This window comes from Wolffia australiana, chromosome 8, assembly GCF_029677425.1.
Source record: "Wolffia australiana isolate 7733 chromosome 8, ASM2967742v1".
Taxonomy (NCBI): domain Eukaryota; kingdom Viridiplantae; phylum Streptophyta; class Magnoliopsida; order Alismatales; family Araceae; genus Wolffia; species Wolffia australiana.
This window is the reverse complement of record NC_135842.1, coordinates 5,323,514-5,343,440: the sequence shown is the minus strand read 5'-3', so window position 1 is coordinate 5,343,440 and position 19,927 is coordinate 5,323,514. Positions and strand designations below refer to the sequence as shown.

The 19,927-nt window shown below is 40.1% G+C and overlaps 2 protein-coding genes across 4 annotated transcripts; one reads left to right on the top strand and one right to left on the bottom strand.

Moving 5' to 3' along the window:
* Positions 1-3,810: 3,810 nt before the first annotated feature.
* On the bottom strand, positions 3,811-8,835 carry TRO (histone H3K4 methyltransferase TRAUCO). Of its 3 annotated transcripts, none has more exons than XM_078579406.1 (3): positions 7,478-8,835; positions 6,132-6,454; positions 3,811-4,043 (listed from the first exon to the last, which is right to left on the bottom strand). In XM_078579406.1, exons 1-2 carry the CDS (start codon positions 8,658-8,660, stop codon positions 6,162-6,164), a joined length of 1,476 nt encoding a protein of 491 aa, XP_078435532.1. In that variant the 5' UTR covers positions 8,661-8,835; the 3' UTR covers positions 3,811-4,043; positions 6,132-6,161. The 3 variants fall into 3 exon arrangements, with proteins under 3 accessions (XP_078435532.1, XP_078435533.1, XP_078435530.1); XM_078579407.1 differs by lacking the exon at positions 3,811-4,043 and adding an exon at positions 4,297-5,061; XM_078579404.1 differs by lacking the exon at positions 3,811-4,043 and having other exon boundaries at positions 5,954-6,454.
* Positions 8,836-17,113: 8,278 nt separating this feature from the next.
* Positions 17,114-18,956, top strand: LOC144706450 ((+)-borneol dehydrogenase 2-like). Its single transcript, XM_078579408.1, has 2 exons — positions 17,114-17,271; positions 18,043-18,956. Exons 1-2 carry the CDS (start codon positions 17,213-17,215, stop codon positions 18,857-18,859), a joined length of 876 nt encoding a protein of 291 aa, XP_078435534.1. The 5' UTR covers positions 17,114-17,212; the 3' UTR covers positions 18,860-18,956.
* Positions 18,957-19,927: the final 971 nt, after the last annotated feature.

Below are 19,927 nucleotides of genomic sequence, written 5' to 3'. Positions count from 1 at the left end.
CTCCGAGGGAGACGTGTTAAAGCGCACCGTCGAGATCACTCCTGTGCGAGGAAAGAGTTTCAAGAAGTCGCCGCCATCAAGATCGAAAGAGGCCTTCGTCGAGATTACTCCGGGGGTCTTGGGAGATTCAAGAAGCGTCGCCGACACGTCATCAACCTGGGAAATCTGCTCCGCCGAGGGAGCACACCCCAGATCCATCAAGAACTCCTCTTTCTTGGAGGGTTCTTGGTTGTTACAGTTCAAGAAATCCATTTCTTGGTACCTTTTTTTCCACCCTTCCACCATTCCTGATCCATATCCCCCCTTCTCTTCGTTCTTGATCCACCCCACCACCGTTCTTGAACACCCTCCCACATTTCTTGAATTTCCCCTCTTTCCTCCTTTCCCCATCGTTTCTTGATTCCCAACCGCCTCGTCTTGCCTTTCTTGATCGCCCACCCTCCTTTCCCCATCGTTTCTTGATTCCCAACCGCCTCCTCTTGCCTTTCTTGATCGCCCACCCTCCTTTCTCCCATCGTTTCTTGATTCCCAACCGCCTCGTCTTGCCTTTCTTGATCACCCACCCTCCTTTCCCCATCGTTTCTTGATTCCCAACCGCATCCTCTTGTCTTTCTTGATCGCCCACTTTCTTTCCCCTTGATTTCTTGATTTCTTGATTTCTTGATTTCTTGAATTCTTGATTTCATGATTTCTTGATTTCTTGATCTCACCATATCTCCTTTATTCCCCTTCGTTCTCCCCTTCGCCCTCATCTTTCTTGATTTCTTGATTCCCACCCTCTACGCCATAACCGATTACTTGGTTTTCTGCCCCACCCCCACGACTATTCCCACGATACTTGGTTCGCTGTCTTGCCCGCCCACACGACTACGCCGTGCGCCAGCCAAGCGCGCGCCTTGTGCGCCCTCTGCTCCGACTTTTGTTGCACGCCACCCGTGGACTCAGCTCTCTGCTGGTAGTTACGACCGCACCGTCCGCACCCGGTTTTGTCCTCGTCAACGACACTCGTCCGCACGACCCGACACTAAGCATCCGCTCGACGACTTGGACGCCTTGGACTAAGCGATACAAAGGTCAGTCTCGTCTCCCCTCTATAAACTCCAGTATTATTATCTTCGATAGTCTCGTCTTCCCCTATCGCGTCCGCTACCGTGATATTCTCGAACATCATCGGATAGGACTAGCCACCTTGTCGAGGAACAACAACTGATGTGAGCATTTATTTTTAAGATTAAAGTATTTTCTCTTAGAATAAGACATCTTCTTATATTTGAATCATGGCATAGATTATTCAGTTTTTAGTTTTCACATTTGAAAATTCACACACACACCAATAGGTGCCACTGACTCCAAATGTATTATCTGGTCTTGCTTTATAATCCTTACTTGATTCTCGAGATGAAACTCACATACCTTTTCGATCCATGTTTTAATAAACATTTGTTTGCTACATAGTTTTCTCCTAACGTAGCTCATTTTTTGTTTTATCTCCTTTATTTATTGAAGAAATATCATGTTGAGATGCATGAATTGAGTTATGATTACTTTAAGTTCATAAGTGAGTATTTTTACGCAAATATGAAATACTTTCAAAATCAATAGTATGGTGTTCTTTTCTGAATAAATTTTCCTGGAGTTCCATTTATAATATAAAGTTAGATGCTTTATTCAAAAAACAATCAAGTTTTACCAACAATTTGAATGATTTTTTCAATGATTGGATAAATATTTTTTTAACATACATATGGATTATTGCATCTTAAAATAGAGTGAGTTTAATATAATCAGCACAATGACAGCTATCTAAAATATGATTTTGATTCTAACAAACTTCATTAAATGATAATGAACTATATTAGCTTTTTCCTGACACCTAAAAAAATATTAACTTTATGAAAGAGCTTAATATCATTAAAAATATTTTTTATGGACCTTATTTATAACTAAAAATATCTCCTGAAATTCCATATAATTTTATAAAAATACGGTTTATATAAATCAAAATAAAAGTTTCCATCACTTAATAAATGGTAAACCAGATCTTGGGTTTAAAATATGTTTTTTTTTAAGTTTCTGCTTTATGAAATAACAAATATAATAGTTGAACTATTTAGAACAGGTATAATTAAATACTTATTTCTATAAAATACATCATGGAATCGATAAAAAAATTTATGAGGTTGTTATTTTATTCTTATAAATACATTATATTTTTTCCTTTAAATGACTTCTAAAAACATTCATGTAACTTTCCCAAATACAGCCGTTTCCATCTTTTAGAATGAACTCCTTATTTTTATTTTATAATATTACTAGTTTATGGCTTAAACAGAATAAATGCAATATATGTCATCATATGATTCATATATACCTTTTTGATATTAAGAAGGTCAAATTCGAATGTGGTAATCCTATTTTGTTGAGTTTTTTTCTGACCATATTATTGTGCTATTACGTGGAGAATAAGTAATATTTGAGCATGATGGATGTCAAATGAGACCCAAAATAAAGTTAGGATGCAATCCCTTGATTAAATTACTTTATCTAACCTTTCTTGGGTTCAAAAATAAAATAGGAAAAGGAAAACAAGGATTATCTAGGAGAAAATTATAAATAGAAGTAGAAGAATAAATAAAGGATAAATGAAGACAAATATATAGAGAATGTTACTAGTAATATAAATATATTTATTTCAGAAAACGAGGTGTGTAATTAAATGCAGTCATGGTATGAATTTACATGTATTTATCATCTAATTGACTGAAATTATTTGTGTCATCATTTACTTTTTTGAATTATTCATGAATTAATATATTATTACCTAATTTAACAGTTTTAAGAAATTATGAATGAAATAATGTTACTACTTTGAGGGATTGTTCCAGAGTTTTGTGGCACTTATTTCAGAAACAAATGATTTAACTCTGTACATATGTAAGGTTTTGTATTTATTTCTGAAATTTGTTGCTTATTATATTTGAGGATCGGATGAGTGGTACTAATTAGTTAAGAGTCAATTGCATTGACAACACTGGTGCAGGCTCCACTCAAGAACACAAAATATCTAAGTTTTCTTCTCAAAAATGAACATTAATAAGCAAAAAATATAAGATCTAAGATTTCTTATGTAGTTGCCCTCTTCAAAAAAATTATAGTATGTCTCCATTTTGGCTTACTCTGTTTTAGTCTCTGCTTTATTCAGACCATGTGAAAAAACCATGACAATTCAGCATATGTTTTCATAGAAAAGCCCATGTCCTAAAAAATCTAATTGATGAATAAATACATGTATTGGTGCTCTGTTGATAGAGAAATCGAAGCTTGAATCCAAGGGACTTGTTGAAACAGGATGTGAGGTAAGTTTAGATCCAGAAAAATCTTAATTTGTCTTGTGTAACCTATGTTAGTGTTATATTTATCACTCCTCTACAACCAAATTTGATCGTTAAATTAGTAAGGATTGTAATTAAATATAACATCATTAATCATGATCGTCCATTTTAACAAATATAAATGATAAGTATTGGCAACACTATTACATATAGTCACATATCAACAGGCAATCATTTGCACAACCTATTTCTAAAAGATTAATAATTGTTACAAAAAAAATTTGTTCTCTTGAAGATTCACTATTGCCGTCTAATAATCACCTTATCCCTCCAACTCATGAGAATCCCTCTGAATTATTCTTAAGTAATATTTTTAGAGTGATCATTTTCTGGTCACATTAAGGAAACCAAAATTGTTTGCTGCGCATCAGCCACAGAAGTCCATGATTCTTCAGTCCAGTGATGGACTTCGGAATATTTTATCAAGGTCCATCAGATCAGTATGGTATTGTGCGCAGCCTCAGCAATAGTCAAATTGCAGAATTGGATATAATTTCCCAAATGATTTCTAACACATTTGTCAACTATCGCATTCAATTATCCTACTGTACCAAGTGGCAATTCTCTGTTGCAGCACAAGAGGACCTGGTCTGATCTTGACATTGAATTTTGGTTTTCAATCTGTGACAATGATCTTGACAGTTAAATATCCTGAAATTTTAATGAAAGATTATTTCAATCATCAAATATACAACAAAACATAATAAACTTCATATATTTTATGTAATTTCAAAAAACCCTGAAATCAAAGAGATACATTCGAGAGCAAAATGAATTGAATTTTGAAAACCAATATCATAAGGTGCTTTATCTAAAAAAGTGCATACTACATTATTCAGATTATATAATCTTGGCTGGTCACAGATGCACAACTTACAGGTTTTAAAACTGCTTGGTTGTCCGATAGGGTTAATGATGTCATCACAAGATGCATGGCAATCCTACTAAGTTGAATGATAGCCACAGCAAAAATTTGCACAACATATTCCAAGATAAGGTAGAGTTACGTGTAAATATTGTAATTCAAAAAAAGTAGGAGTGGCGCCGGTTAAAGGCTGCATTAGAATTGGATAACATGTCTGTGAATGTACCATGGGCTTTATCACCCTTATTTATTGTCGACTACCTTATGAATCATGATAACATCAAGTGACTAAACTGCCCTACCTGCCTTATTGCATGATAACATATTTCACGGAAATGCTCGGCCCTTCGGCTGAGAAAAGTCTACAAAATAGAAGGCTAATGTTGCACTCTCACATCCTCCAAGAGAACTACACCTCAAAGTCATCTATTTCCAACAGCACTTAGTTTCCAACTAATATTTACGTGTGTAATACGATCCCTGTCATATCTAGGCCTCTTTCGTTATTGCGGCCAAAAAGGGGCAGTCTACTCATTTGGCCCTTACGTGATTCCTTTGAATAGAGCAGCCCTTCCTTTAGGAGAGGAGCCAAGAAGTATCAATACATGCCATTTGGCTGGGCCGATGTCCATGCCACCAATATCCTCCCTCCAAAGACGTCCACTCTGTCGGACCTCCTCCTAACCGACATCCGTTCCGCCTACCTCTTGTCTTGCCAAAGTCCACCCTGGCATTCCCGGTCCCTGGGCCAATGACCATCCCTGCATTTTCTCCCTTCTTTCCTGTCCTTTCCCCCTTACAAACCTGTGAGTTTGAATCAGTGCACCTGATCAATCTCAGACGAATCAACTATTCCTGATGTGATAGATTTCATTGAAAAAAGGTTAATCCTCTGTCTCTCTGCAATGTAAAACTTGTGTTTGTGTTTGTGTTTGTGTTTGACATTAATCAACCAATATGAGTGCACACTTGTTGAACGATGCAACAGTTCATTATCTGACCCGAACCACAGAAAATGATTTCAGAAAGTGGTCCACAAATAATCATCAGCGTAGGCCTGAAATTCTACACAAAAAATAGAATGCAAGGCAAAATATAGAGCCATGATTGCTGACACTTCCTTTGACGACGAGATGGCAGGAGAAGTTAATCATAAAAATCAAGCCACCCAAGTGAAATGGTTCCCATTAGAATATATGAGAGGAGGAAAAGAAGGGGGAGCCAAATAAAGATTGTTGACCAGTCAACAGGCACCAGGGGACCTGATGGCCCATGTGATGCTGACATGGCGACTAACTCCCAGTCTTGACTGGGAGTCGTAAGAGAATAAAGGATACCTATAAATAAGAGGTGAGACCTCCAAGAAAGGCACCTGTGGTCAGTTAGATTTCATTGATTGAAGGGTGTGGGGAGATCTTGGAGAGACCAGCTGTATGCGGCAAGAGTCTTCTGAGGGCGTTCATACCAACAAGGGGAGCTAGTTACTGGAGGATCTACATCAACGGGGAATTCTGAAGAGGGATTTGTCTGTGGAATTACGACATTACATCTGTAAGTACTTTTCTTGATCCTTTCTGACCAATTCGATACAGATCGTATCACCAAGCCATCTGAAACATCAAGATTTCTGCACTCAACAATTTTACTGATAATATCACGGTAAGAATGATCCAGTCATACCATGTGTCATTGTAGATTTTTCCTGAGAACGGAATAGTCAAAAGCTTTATATATAATAGTTCATAAAGTTCCCTATAAAGTGGAAGATATCTTTGGGATTATGAAATTGGCAAAACATTTTCTTGACTGACTTTTTTGGGCTAATAATTTAAACTTTAAAAAATTACAGGGGAAATCATGTAAATAAGGAGTACCGCCAGGTAGAAGACCCTGAGATGAAATCCCTAGGAGGCAGCTTCTCCAATATCTTGCTTCTCAGAGGGGGCATTTTCGGCAGGGGCCTCAGTTTTGGCACTAAATCCATGATAAGGAGCCCCACTAATGGGGCTTGGAATGGGCCGTCCGCCAAAATCCTCAGGAAAGCACTGAAACTCAGGCCCAAAGTTGAACCTCACCTCGCAATTGGGCTGGTTGGGAAGAGTGTACATTGAGGCTGCAGGGTAATAGCGGCCGCCATAGAGATCAGTGAACGCAGTTCCTTGGCATTTTCCGTTCTTGAAGAACGCAATCTCACTACCTGGGTCAATAAATATAGTTTATCAAATAATCAAAGATTTAAGCCAAGAGGACATATTGGAATAACACTAAAAAAATGTTCCAAAAATGTGTGCTAATGAGATGATAAATTCAGACTGAATACTTAGAAATGTTCCGAAATTAGTTAAATCGTGAATAAGTGTATTCTAAAATGATCCTCACTTAGCAATCGAACTCAATTCATTGCAAGAATTTAAGAAACAATAAATAGGACCACATTTTATAGAATTTGATTTAGAATATTTAAAATAATCAGAAATCAAAACAATCTAAACAATAAATAGGACAGGGCATTTTGACAATCTTGAAACAAGGAGCTCAAATGAACAATCTTCTCCAAACAAACTGGACAAACGACCTTATCTTCCAAACAAACAACAACAATATTTTCTCCTCAGATCAGACAACAGGCGAATAAAATCAAGGACAACAAACAATAACATGGAAACCTTGGGAACGGTTTGTATCGAGGAAGGTCTCAGAAGGTAAGAGAGAACAACAGAAAGAAAAGATGGAAAGATAACAATGGCTAGAGAGCCAGATTGGCGCCTTATGGAGGATCTTTGCTGGCGAATCATCCCAATTTAACAACACCTTTCCTCCTCCACTCGGGAAAGAACTACAGCTATTAAAAGGGAAACTATCCTAGTGGAAAAATGAAGGAAATGCCCTGATGGAAAAGGGATCCTGCAATTATAATAACCCAAAAATTGGAAAAACGATCAAACAATGTCAGCAACAACATACTGTGCTGGCCAGACTAATCAAATAATGTCAGCAACAACCTAATGGATTGATTTTTTCACTCACCCAGTAAGATACACACAGCATATCAGTGATCAGATGAGCAGATAAAGGATTAAATAATGTAAAAAAATCAAAATAACAGGATCTTGTCAGTCACCAAGTATTATGAACACCACAACATAATAATGGCCAGATGAAATAAAAAAAGGCTAAATAATGTCAGCAACAACATAATATATAGATGTCACTGACTCACCAGGCACTACTTTGAGAGGCTCTTCTTTCCCATCAGCAGAGTGCATATATCTCTGCCCCTTGAACCAGACAAGATGAGGAGGCTTTGGTGCATAAGTTTCCCCATCTGGAAGGCTAATGTAGAGCCCAATCACATCACCCTCCACATACCCTTCCTCCCCATACTTCTCTCTCAGAGCTCTATGGATCTTCGACCCGTCGACGTCCCTGTAACCATAGCTGTTGCCATCGTACCCGACCGGCGCTTGAAGGTCCCCCTTCTCAGTTGTCCAGCCCAGCCTTGTGTGCCCAGTCTCTCCAAGCCGAATTACGACAATTTCAAAGTACCAGGCCCCTTCCACAACCCCTCTTGTGGCTCTGACCATGCGATAACCCTTCGTGCTGCCAGCAGTGAGACGATCCTCGCTCAATTCGACCTTTTCGGCCTTGTAGACCTTCGATAGGCAGACGGGCGCATCCGGGGAGTCGTCGGAACGGTCTGGGAACCGGGGAATTGGAGTGATCAGCACTTTCTCCTCTTGTGGGACAACATTTCCAGCAATCCCTGACTTCCCCTTCTTCTTCCCTTTGCGGGATGCCGACTTTCGCCATAGATTGTTACCCTTCTTCTTTGTTTTCTTCGTCGTCGAAGCCGCCGGAGCATCCAGCGCTGCCGCCGACGAGCTGCCCGACAGCAGCAGAGCTCCAATTGATGGAGAAACAGGGGCAGTGAGGCAAGTAAGTGACTTCTTCTTCTTCTTCGGAGGCCGCTGCCCGGCCTCCGAGTCGTCCTCCTCGTCGTCATCTTCATCATCATCATCTTCTTCTTCCTCTTCATAATACCCTCCATTGGCCACTTCTGAAGTGTTGGGTTCCGACGGTGGAAGAAGCGCTGGAGGCTGAATCAGCGAGCAGCGTTCTCCATCGTCGTCCTCCACTTCAAAATCCTCAATTTCATCGTCCGAATCAGGTAACCCACAAACCAAAACATCCCCCCCCCTCTCCTCTTCTCCATTTTCTACTCCTCTCACCTCTACAGGCGCATCGAAATCAACGGAAACAGAAGAATGAACAGAATCAGGCCATGGTTCGGAAGCGAGATTACCAGAAGGGGGAAGCCCAGAAGAGGCAATTTCCGACGATTGAGGAAATGAGTTCGGACGGATGGGGCCATCATCTCCACTACGAGACGTTTCCTCATCCATGGCTTCGTGGGTATCCCTGAATCCTTCAAAACTTCTCTCTATACTCCACTTTGGCGAGCTTCAGAGGCGATCAATGGCGGATTAAGCGAAACCCTTCTTCTCCAACGCAGGGATCTTCCTTCTTCCTTCTTCCTTCTTCCTTCTTCCTCAAACTTCCCCTGAAACAAAGCGGGAAGCGTTTATAGAGCTCTGTGAAGTATGAAGTGGGATTTATAACAGTTTTATAGACCCCTCTGGTGTCAAATGAGCCTGAAAATAATTTAAATTGGGTATTTGCCCTCACTAGTTTTAAGGGATCTATAAGATTTTATGGAAACGTAGGTTTGTGCCTTCTTGTTGATGGGATTCATGAAGATTCGTTCATGCATGCTTTCTAGTGACATTGAACTAAAGACTAAATTTCTGGAGAATGTAAAGTTATCAAGTATATAATCAGGATCTTAGTAGCTTGTGAGTTATGACCCTTTTAGAGCTTTGAGCATCTAAATATGAAGGTTATGCTCGTCGGGGGACTTAACCGTCTACCTTGCGGGATGAGCAGATGACATCTATGCACCACATTTATCGTCCGGATTCAAAAGGCACCCCTCTCTTTCAAGAAGATTCGTGGCATGTCAAGCCTGGTAAGGTTCTTCACTGCTCCGTCGCTTGTATGGGCCCTCGTCAATTCCTTTGAGTTTCATTCTTGAGAACGTACTCCCCAGGCATGATACTTACTGTGTTAGCTACAGCACTGCTCGGGTCGACACAGACAAGGCTTAGAATCCATTCTTTATGACTAGGACTAGTGGGGTATCTAAATTGTTTATGTTTACCAAATAATGGGAAAATTCATTATTTCTTAACTCATTAATACCTTAATGTGGAATAAAAACAAAAGGCAAAATTATCACATATCTAGATTATCACTTTCAAACTTATGATTGCATGTGAATCATCCAAGATCAACATTTTTTTTACAACTCGTCCATTAAAAGTATATGAGGCATGTTGCATGGTGCCATAACAGCATGGACTTTGTTGCATGAACATGGTGAGATAGAATCATTTTTTATGATAAAAATATAAGTTCATACAATTTTAAATTTTCAAGTATGGCAATAACTTAGTCTTTTTACCTACATATGGAATTAAAACCTTCACAATATATTCTATGCTTCTAGAGGGGAGTCGGATAATTATTTTCCTTCACATTCAGATATTCTTTGTTTTCTCACTTACTCTATTGCTACTGGAAAAATTCTCCTGGTACAAATTCATATGATTGGAATGTTGGAAATATGTGTGGTGTGGATCATACATTCCAAATCTCTTCCAATATTTATTAATACAATGAATTCATTATATTTCTTGTGTGATGCTTACAGCTAAGTCTATAAATACATGCAATGACCAAGTGAATTATGAAGATATCATAATACAGTAACCCGTATAAGCTAAACATGTGTTCCAAATATTTTTATTCAAATGATAGTTCGAGGATTACATTGAATCAAAAAATAATATCATTGACTAGTACAAATGTACGATGAGTATGATTGAATCTAAAGCCACTATAGTATATACACTAATGATAAACAAGGGGGGCACTCAAGGAAAGGATATCACAAAATTAATATGTATGAATTCATCAATGGTATTATACCTAACATCAATCAAGTTGATTCATATCTTAGTTGTGTAAGTGGTCATACTTGAGATACCAAAGACACCTTGTAGATGGACAATTGTGTTTTGACTATGAACTATGATTATATAACCATGATATTTCGGACCATCCTAGCTGGAGTGAAGAAAAAAGTTCACTCAGAGATTGTGTCATTAATATGAGATTATCCACCCTCTACATAAGAGGAGGTTGACTTAAGGAATAAGATATAATGAATTCCCCGCATAGTAACATAGATATAATAGGAGTTCTATGATGATTTATGTTGTCTGTCAGTATAAAGTAGAAATATGATGGAGCGTGCCCAGATGACACCGAGGATACGTCAATGGAGCCGCCCTCGCCGTCATCAGCATCAAAGCCAGTCCGTGTCCAGCCCGACCGGCACGCCAAAGCATCCGTGAAGACGCCCCGGTTTAAATATCCCAAGTAAAGTACGTCCGCGCATGTGCTTGTGTTTTAATTCTCCATTTTTGTTCGTCAAATTTATGTTTTGTTTTCGTCATGACGATTTCACCTTACTCATTGTGACGCATCCATATCATCGTGCTTTATCCATCATTTTCATTTTCGAGCTGTTTAAAGTTTCCCCTTTGTTTAGTTTATGTTTTGTAAAAAATGGGTCCCTTGTTGGGCCCCTTTTCTAGATGTTTGTAATGGGCCCATCATGGCCCTATATAAGGCCATGATGGGGCACAGTCACATTCAGATCTGGATTTCCTTGTTTGGCAGTTATCCCACTTCCAGATCTCACCAAGAGAAAGAAGAAGGAGAAGGAGAGGAAGAGGAGAAATAAGAAGAAAGAAGGGAAGGGAGAAGGACTACAGCAGGTCATACACCTTGCTATTTCACTTGACCAGAGCATCGCACATTCGACCTTGGTTAGAGTTTGAATCGTTGACCATGCGTTCCCCATTGATCTCGAGAATGTCCCGTCTCTCGACGCGTTCAAAAATCCAGTGCACGGGAAGGAGGAAGAGAGGTGAATCCTCGTGCCACCATTGACCTGCTGTTCATGGTCCCGTGGTCGATTCCCACGCCGTGGGACACCCCCCCCCCCTTGCCCGGCCAACTGCTCTTACGCTGGCCCCCACTAGTAGACGGATTGAGTATGAAAGGAAACGAGCAGATCCCGCTACAACCCGCTCCGCTGCCTGGTCATTGCTACTTCAAGAAGCATTCTGGCCATCGTGGGTTATCGGGTGTACTCTTACCTCGCACACCCGCATGCATCGAGTCCATACAGCGAAGGCGATTTGGTTGTCTCTGTAACCCTGTGCATTGTCTCAGTCTACGGCCCTCCACTGCAATCCTGCCATTGCTGCACATGGTCGTGTGTCTCCATTTCTCAGGTCCGGGTGTGTGAATCACTCAAGGATCAACCGACGCTGTGTTGGGTCTTTGAACTGTAGTGGTTAGGATCCCAACAGGATTGTGCTGCCCATAGACTACAGGAACAATCCACGAGCATAAACCTTTGTGCGGCACCAGTGCCTGATCACCCCAGGAGTCGTGACGCCCACCAGGTATTTGGGTGCGCGCTGCTGTTGAAACCTCTGTTGTGTTGTCTGCCGTGATACCAGTGCCACCCTCGCAGTACTCGTTCAAAGCCGCCCGCTGCGTGCCTCGGCCTCACTATGTACTACAGACATTGTCTTCCCCATGCCCGCCGCACCGACTCACTTCGACGAATCGAGCCCGTAAAGTCGAGGTCAGACTGTCCGTGTTGTGGTGCCCCCGCTTCTAACTCTCTTCTTCATCCTCGCCTCCGTTCCGACTATCGCTCCAGCGCTGAACCACAATCGCCTGACAAGCTACACCGTGCCACCTCCAGCACGACTCCGCCGCTCCTGCCCCCACCGCTCCGTGTACCGATGACAAAGATATCAACTACAAGCGCCGCCATCGACGAGGTACGCCACTCCCTTGCTCATCAGTTATATTACGTCTTGTAGTATATTTTCACTGCACTCCACCGCGCTCAGGTTAGAATAAGTGAGAGTCTACTTCGAGAAGAGTACGAACTGAGTGTTTCCCTAGTCACGGGCCGAGCTCGTCCATTATGTACGAGCCCCTACAGAATTATTCTGTTCGGCGTCATAGTCATCATCGTTGTTGGTCGTCCGCCCCGGAGCTCGGAAATCGGTGAATTCCCACAAGTCAGACCTGCGTGTACACTCCACCTAGGTCATTTGCACTCATGTAGTTACATTTCCGTTAGGGAATTATCCATTGGACAACACCGTTGACGATGTCCTACACCATCTTGGTATCAGAGCATTGTCTCGATGCCCATCTGAACGATGACACTGTCGACGTCCGCCATCATCTTAGTATCAGAGCATCATCTTGATACCCATCCGGACGATGACACCGTCAATGTTCGCCATCAAATATGGGTTAGAGTTTCATGGATAACAATATCTTAAGTCATTTGGATGTATCACATAAATGACCGATTGTACATACACAATAACCTATTGTGCTAAAATGTTCAATTAAATGGTTGACATACTCCATTGTAACTTCAAGGCCACAAGATGTTGCTTGGTACCCCACAATCTAGCAATCCAACCTTTCAATTGGGTTAAAAAAATTGGTATGTTAGCAGAGTTAACCAATTGTTAGAGTTTTCATGGCACCGGAAGAAAATAAAGGGTTGCATGTATAAAAAAAAAATAAACATTGACCAGCATACTTTTAAGTATGAGGACTTTTATATATTTTCACTCGGGGCAGAGTCTTTTATGAAAGTGTCTTATAGACTTTTATGAAATTGTCCGGAAGAGTATAAAGAGGTAGGGAATGTCATGATCTAACTGATGTTCTGTCAGATAAAACCAAGGAAAGACCATTTGTCTACCTTTTTGGGTGAACTAAATTTCTGGGATGGTTCTGGTTGTTCATCAGACCAGACCTAATATCGGAACAAAATTATTATTAATGTTATTATTACTATTTATAAATTTATGTTAAATATACTCTATACCTCTTGCCATCTCTCTCTCTCTCTCTCTCTCTCTCTCTCTCTCTCTAGCTATATCCCTATTGTTCCTTCTCTATCTTTACTGTTCTCTTTGTCTCTTGCTCTCTCTTAGTAGACTCTCACTCTATCGCTCTCTTTGGATCTTGCACTCTCGATTCATATATTTATCTCTCCTCCTTGGATCTGTTTTCACTCTCACTCTAACTAATTCTCTTCCCTATCTAGCTTTCACACTTTCTCTTTTGCACTCACTCCCTTGCTCACTCTGTCTCTCTCTAGCTCTTTCTTTCTCACTCTAGAACATTCTCTCTCTTTTTCCTCTCTCTCTCTATCTATATGTGTCTCGCTATCTTTTTCTCTTTGGGTCTCACTCTATGGCTATTTATCTGTCTCTCTCTCCCCTCTCTCTCTATCTATATATCTCTCTATCTCTATCTCTCTCTCTCTCCCTCTCTCTATCTATATCTCTCTCTATCTCTCTCTCTCTTTGGGTCTCACTCTCTGGTTCTTTCTCTCTCTCCCTCTCTCTATCTATATCTCTCTCTCTATCTCTATCTCTCTCTCTCTGGATCTCACTCGCCGGTTCTCTCTCTCACTCTTTCTCTTTGGTTTTCACTGTCTAGCTCTCTCTCTTCCTCTCTTTCTCTTTGAGTCTCACTCTATGGCTCTCCTTATTCTCTCTCTCTCCCTCTCTCTATCTGTATCTCTCTCTATCTCTATCTCTATCTCTATCTCTCTCTCTTTCTCTCTTTGGGTCTCACTCTCTGGTTCTCTCTCTCTCTCGCTCTCTCTATCTATATCTCTCTCTATCTCTACCTCTATCTCTCTCTCTCTCTCTCTCTTTGTGTCTCACTCTCTGGTTCTCTCTCTCACTCTTTCTCTTTGGGTCTCAAGGTCTAGCTCTCTCTCTTCCTCTCTTTCTCTTTGAGTCTCACTCTCTGGCTCTCCTTATTCTCTCTCTCTCTCTCTCTCCCTCTCTCTCTCCCTCTCTCTCCCTCTCTCTCCCTCTCTCTCTATCTATATCTCTCTCTATATCTCTCTCTTTGGGTTTCACTCTCTGGTTCTGTCTCTCCAGTGATTTAACAAAGGGGAACCAAATGGATTTATTTAACATCTCAATGGTAGCCATATCATTACTAATGAGAAGCATGGCATCAGCATACAATAAGAAAATAAATAAACCTCCTAAAACCACTTGAAGCGTCCAAAATTATCAAAGGCAGTTTTTTAAACCATTGATGCAATAAATGATGCAAGACTTTCATACCACTATTGTGAGCCCATGAATGCTCCTTCTCAGATTATATACAATATTCTTTGCCATTGATTTTAATGCCTCATGTTCCTCTATGTATATTTTCACTCTCTAGATGACATTGAATGAAGATTGTCTTCATTAACTTCCAAATAAGTGTTGGCTGCCATACAGTAACACAAATATAAGAAATATTGACAACCAGGGTGAAGTGTGATCATAGTAAACACTTTTCTTCTGGATGACATACCTCACAACCAACCTTGCTTTTTAGTTTGATATAAATATTGTTTTGGTCTTCATCTTGAAAACTCGCTTGTTATTCTGTGTATTCATACCCCTCGGTTCTGACACCAAGTCATATGTGTGGTTATCTTACAATGCACCAATTATATTCATCTTTGCTCTCCATGCCTCTTGGTAACACTTGGGTTAACCAGTGAACCTAACATACTCTTCTAAAGAATACTTTTTAAAGGTTAATGGTGTCTCGAAGATACTTTTAGATGATATTTTATAAGAGGCTTCTCCAATTCTCCTTGATCATCATTTATATTGGGTAAATCTACATCAGCCACCTCATGGTCTTCACAAACATATCCCCTCCACTAGTATATACATGATCAGAGTGACATCCACTAGAAAATTTGAATGGTACCTCCTTTATATATTTCATATTTTCATCTTAAGAAAAAAGACTACATCCCTATAATGGAACACCTTATATTTCTCTAGATACCCCAACACGTAGAAGAAAATCATAATGTCCATAGCCAAGGAAAAGACACTTCTTTTCATGATACCATATACGTGATATTCTCCATAATTGTGTGATTCATTCTCTCAACGATTTAATTTTGTTGAGGGCCCAGAGCTGTGGTCTCATGATGAATTCCCTAAAACTACATTACTCATCTAATAGGCCCACATACTCATCACCTTTATCAAATTGAATGCATTTCAGTTTCTAACGTCTGTGTTTCAACCCTGGTATGAAACATCATTGAAAATATTGACACCTTTTTAGTCTCCAAAGGATAGGTCAATATTTTCATGGAGTAATCATGAATGGATGTTACGAAGTAGCACTATTAATGGCAGCAACATCCATGTATCCTTGTGGGGTGTTTGTCATCAAAGGACCACAAACCTTTGTGTAAACATGATCCAAATTACATTTTTTGTAGGAACTGGAGGACTACATACCTTTGTGTTGTTTATCGACCAAGAAATAAACACACGGGTTCAACAACACCTTTAAAGCCAGGCAGTACCTTTCTCTTGGAAATATCTTGTAGCTCCTTGCTCATAGCGTTCAGTTTCAATTGCATATATCGCAGCCATTTGTGCTACAACTCTATTATATCGTAAGCAATTGAATATATAGTAGCCAGTATCCTCCACCAATTTTGCCTTCAAAACATTCATCATCCAACTGTCAAACTGAAATTAAATTCAATTGCAAGTTAGCCACAGGTCTCGCATCCTTGAGTAACATCTTGTAGCATCTTGTAGGGGGAGTTGATCTTGCTACAAACATCACTCGTGCTGATAATATCTGGCATACCTTGATTCCCAATCTTAGCAGTACCAAAGCTTGTATAATAAACAACTCTCTTTGTGGTGTTGCTTGGAAAGATACACCCAAGACAGTCAACCACTCAAACTCTTCACATCTATATGAGAAAAACTGATTTGTATTAGAGATGATATATGATTCACCATCTTCTACTATAGGAACTATATAGTTCTTTGAATATTGATTATACTCTTCCTCATTTTTTATTGTTCTTCTTGGATTTATTGAATTTATTCTTGAAGTTCCCCATTTCACCACCATTGTAGCAAAAAAGTCATGCTTTGACCTCGTCTTACTTTTTCCCTTCTTCGAATCATTTTTATCTCCTGACTTTGACCTTTACAGTGCATGTGCATTGCAGTGAGAATTTCTGGGGGCTCTTTCTCTTCAACTCTGCATTCGGCAAACTATTAGTGACATAATTTTAAGGGAGCTATCCACCTGGTGCAAAACTACCGAGGGAAACTACGAGCATCTCCCAACAATCAGACAAAGAACTCAAGTTTCTGAATCAAAAAGGGAAATGACAGTAATTACAGTTTTAGTTTATGGCATTATACCTTAACATATTATCTTTCATTATTTATGGGTTTTGTAACTGATATCACGGTTATGATACTTTTATGGTATAATACAGAAACAAATCATGATTCAACCATGTCACATAACAAGGTACGATTTCCCCACTTGCGTATACATAATATTTTTCAAAACAAGATGGGTAAAGAAAGTTTCTTTCAATTAAAATATTTATACATATTACCTTATTGGTTCATCGGTATATGGACAAAAGGGGGAGCCCCACCCCACCAATCATGAGCTTGCCACATGCCAGCCCTTGGCTTCCCTTAATGGGCCCATCAGATCAAATCGACCATTTTGGGCCGATCAGGATCCGACGGCCAGGATCGACCCAATCTCTCCAGCAAATTCTCAGTTAAAAATCCCTGCCGCGGACTCTTCAAGACTACAACACTTGTACTGAGTGTAGTCTTCCTTCTTGTTCTTCGTCTGGGTTCTCTTCTTTCGAGCGTTTGATTGATTTGTTCTTCAATCTTTGCAAATGGAAGCGCCGTCTGAAATTTCCTCCAAGATCGCCGCTGCCTCGCTTCTCACCAGACGGTTCATAATCTCCCACCGACCCTCTTTTTTTTTCCGTTCGTTTGCTCAAAGATTTCTATTTTTTCATCTGTTCTTGAGCGATGTTCTTGCCGATTGATGATCTGAAATCGTTTAATGATCACCGTGTTCTTCTTCTCCGAAATTCGTTTCATCCGGGTGGATAAAAATTGATTTTTTGTTTATTTTTTCCCCATCTAAATCCATCGCTTTGTTGCGCGGAAAATTGTCCTCCTCTTAAGGATTTACAGAATGATAATTTTGATTCCTTTTTGATTTTTTCTGGCGGCTACCTTTATAAAACAGCTCACACTCACCTTTTCTACTGAATAATCGTTTTTTTATGAAATAAGAAACTATTTTTTTCTTCTTCTCCAATTAGGTGATACGATCTTACGGATTGGATTCAAAATGAATCTTTTGCAACGATTATCAGAAATAATTTTTGATTTTTTTCTCGAAATTTTCTGTCATGCTAATATTATAACACTACTCAATCGACCTATTTTTACCGAATAATCGTTCTTTTCTTATAAAAAGTAGTAAATGTCTCTTTCATCTTCTCCGAAAATTGTTCGTACATATGCCACGATCTTACCAATCGTTTTAAAAAATGGATATTTTTTCTTTTTTTCCCCACTAAAACCCCATCGCCCGAAATAAATATGATTTTTTAAAAGTTTTCTGGCATGTTAACATTCGAAAAGAGCTTGCATCGACCATTTGTAAAAAGGAAAAAAAATAGTAATTATTTTTATTTTATTACTCGTGAAGGTTGGAAGGGAAGGTGGCGGTCGTGACCGGCGGTGCCGCCGGCATCGGGGAGAGCATCGTACGGCTATTCCACGCCCACGGCGCCAGGATCTGCATCATGGATCTCCAAGAAGATCTGGGCCGTCGGATCTGCCACTCCCTAGGCGGCGCAAGCGCCGCCGTCTTCGCCCTCGGTGACGTCACCCAGGAGGATGACGTGGCACGAGCGGTCGACCTGGCAGTCCAGGCGTTCGGCCAGCTGGACATCATGGTCAACAACGCGGGAATCTCCGGCGAAGCGTGCCACGACATTCGCCACGTGTCCTTCTCCGAGTTCAAGCGCGTGGTCGACGTCAACCTCTGCGGCGTGTTCCTCGGTACGAAGCACGCCGCACGGGAAATGGTGCCACGTCGGAGAGGGTCCATCGTGGCGCTCGGGAGCGTGGCCAGTGTGGCAGGCGGGGTGGGCCCGCACGCGTACGCCGCATCCAAGCACGGTATAGTGGGAATGGTGAAAAGCGCAGCGGCAGAGCTGGGCAAGTATGGAATAAGGGTGAATTGCGTGTCGCCCTATGGTGTTGCCACGTCACTCTGTGTGGGCCATTACCCGGCAGACGAGAGGGGTGACATGGCGGCGGCGGCGCCGGTCCCCGCGAGTGACGTCACTAGATTCTTGGAGAGTCAGGGGAATCTTAGGGGGGTGACGTTGACTGCGGATGACGTGGCAGCGGCGGTGCTGTTCTTGGCGAGTGATGAGGCGAGGTACGTCAGCGGGCATAACCTGCTGGTGGATGGCGGGTTTACTAGCGTCAATCACGCTCTGAAAGTCTTCAGATGAGGAGAGAGAAAGCTAGAGAGAGAAAGATAGCTTAATGGGTTTAATTGAATTTTCAATGTTCATTGGTTTCAGAATGTTTATACATTTTTCATGAGAATCTTGAGTCAGGTACTGAAAGTGTTCAGATGAGGAGAGAGAAAGCTAGAGAGAGAAAGTGAGCCGAGTGGGTATTTATTGATACTTTTGGTGTTTATTGGCTTTGGAAAGTTTGTAGATTTTCATGAGAATCTTGAATCAGGCAATGAAATTTTGTAACTTTTGCTCTCATACCTAATGCTTGATCTTTTCTGCAAATTTGAATGGATCCCCATTTTTATCACAGTTAATTTGATTTGATTTACGATGATTTAAACATACATACCATTTAATTTTAGGACCACCATGATCTCAAAAAGAGCATCAATAACCAAATTTATCTTGGATGTTCTATTTTGGATGATATATCGTGATTTTCATATTTTTTATATTTTATCTTGGGTATTCCTTTTATAGTTTTAATCTCGTCACATTAGAGGAAAGGGAATATGATAAATTACTTAGAACTTTAGTGAATGGTATTTAATTGAGATGAAGTGCTATTAATACTAACCCATTTTAGCATTATGCGATATCTGATAGGTGTCTATTGAAATAGAATTAAAAAGGTTTAACATTAATATTCCCCTGACAAAATTAAATATAAGAACACTGTCGTGACAAAAGTATTCATATAGGATTGAACTGATCATGAGGTTTGATAGACTAGGACATGCATAATGTCATGCATTCATGCAAAATTTATATTTTTCTATAGATATATTAATGATAAGTATGCATCCCATGAATTAGAATAAATTTAAGAGGAATTTATGATTTAATATAAAATTCTAATATTTATCATTAATGATAAGAACCTTATATTAATTAACGACTTAGAAAAAGGAATGCTAAAAAGAAAAAGGTGATTTATATGCTCAGTAAGCGACTTGCTTAAAGCCAAGTGGACACATAAGAAAAGGGAACTCGAGATATAAACTTTGGAAAGCCTGGAATAACTCATGAGTCGCGTGTAAGCTCACAAGCCCATGC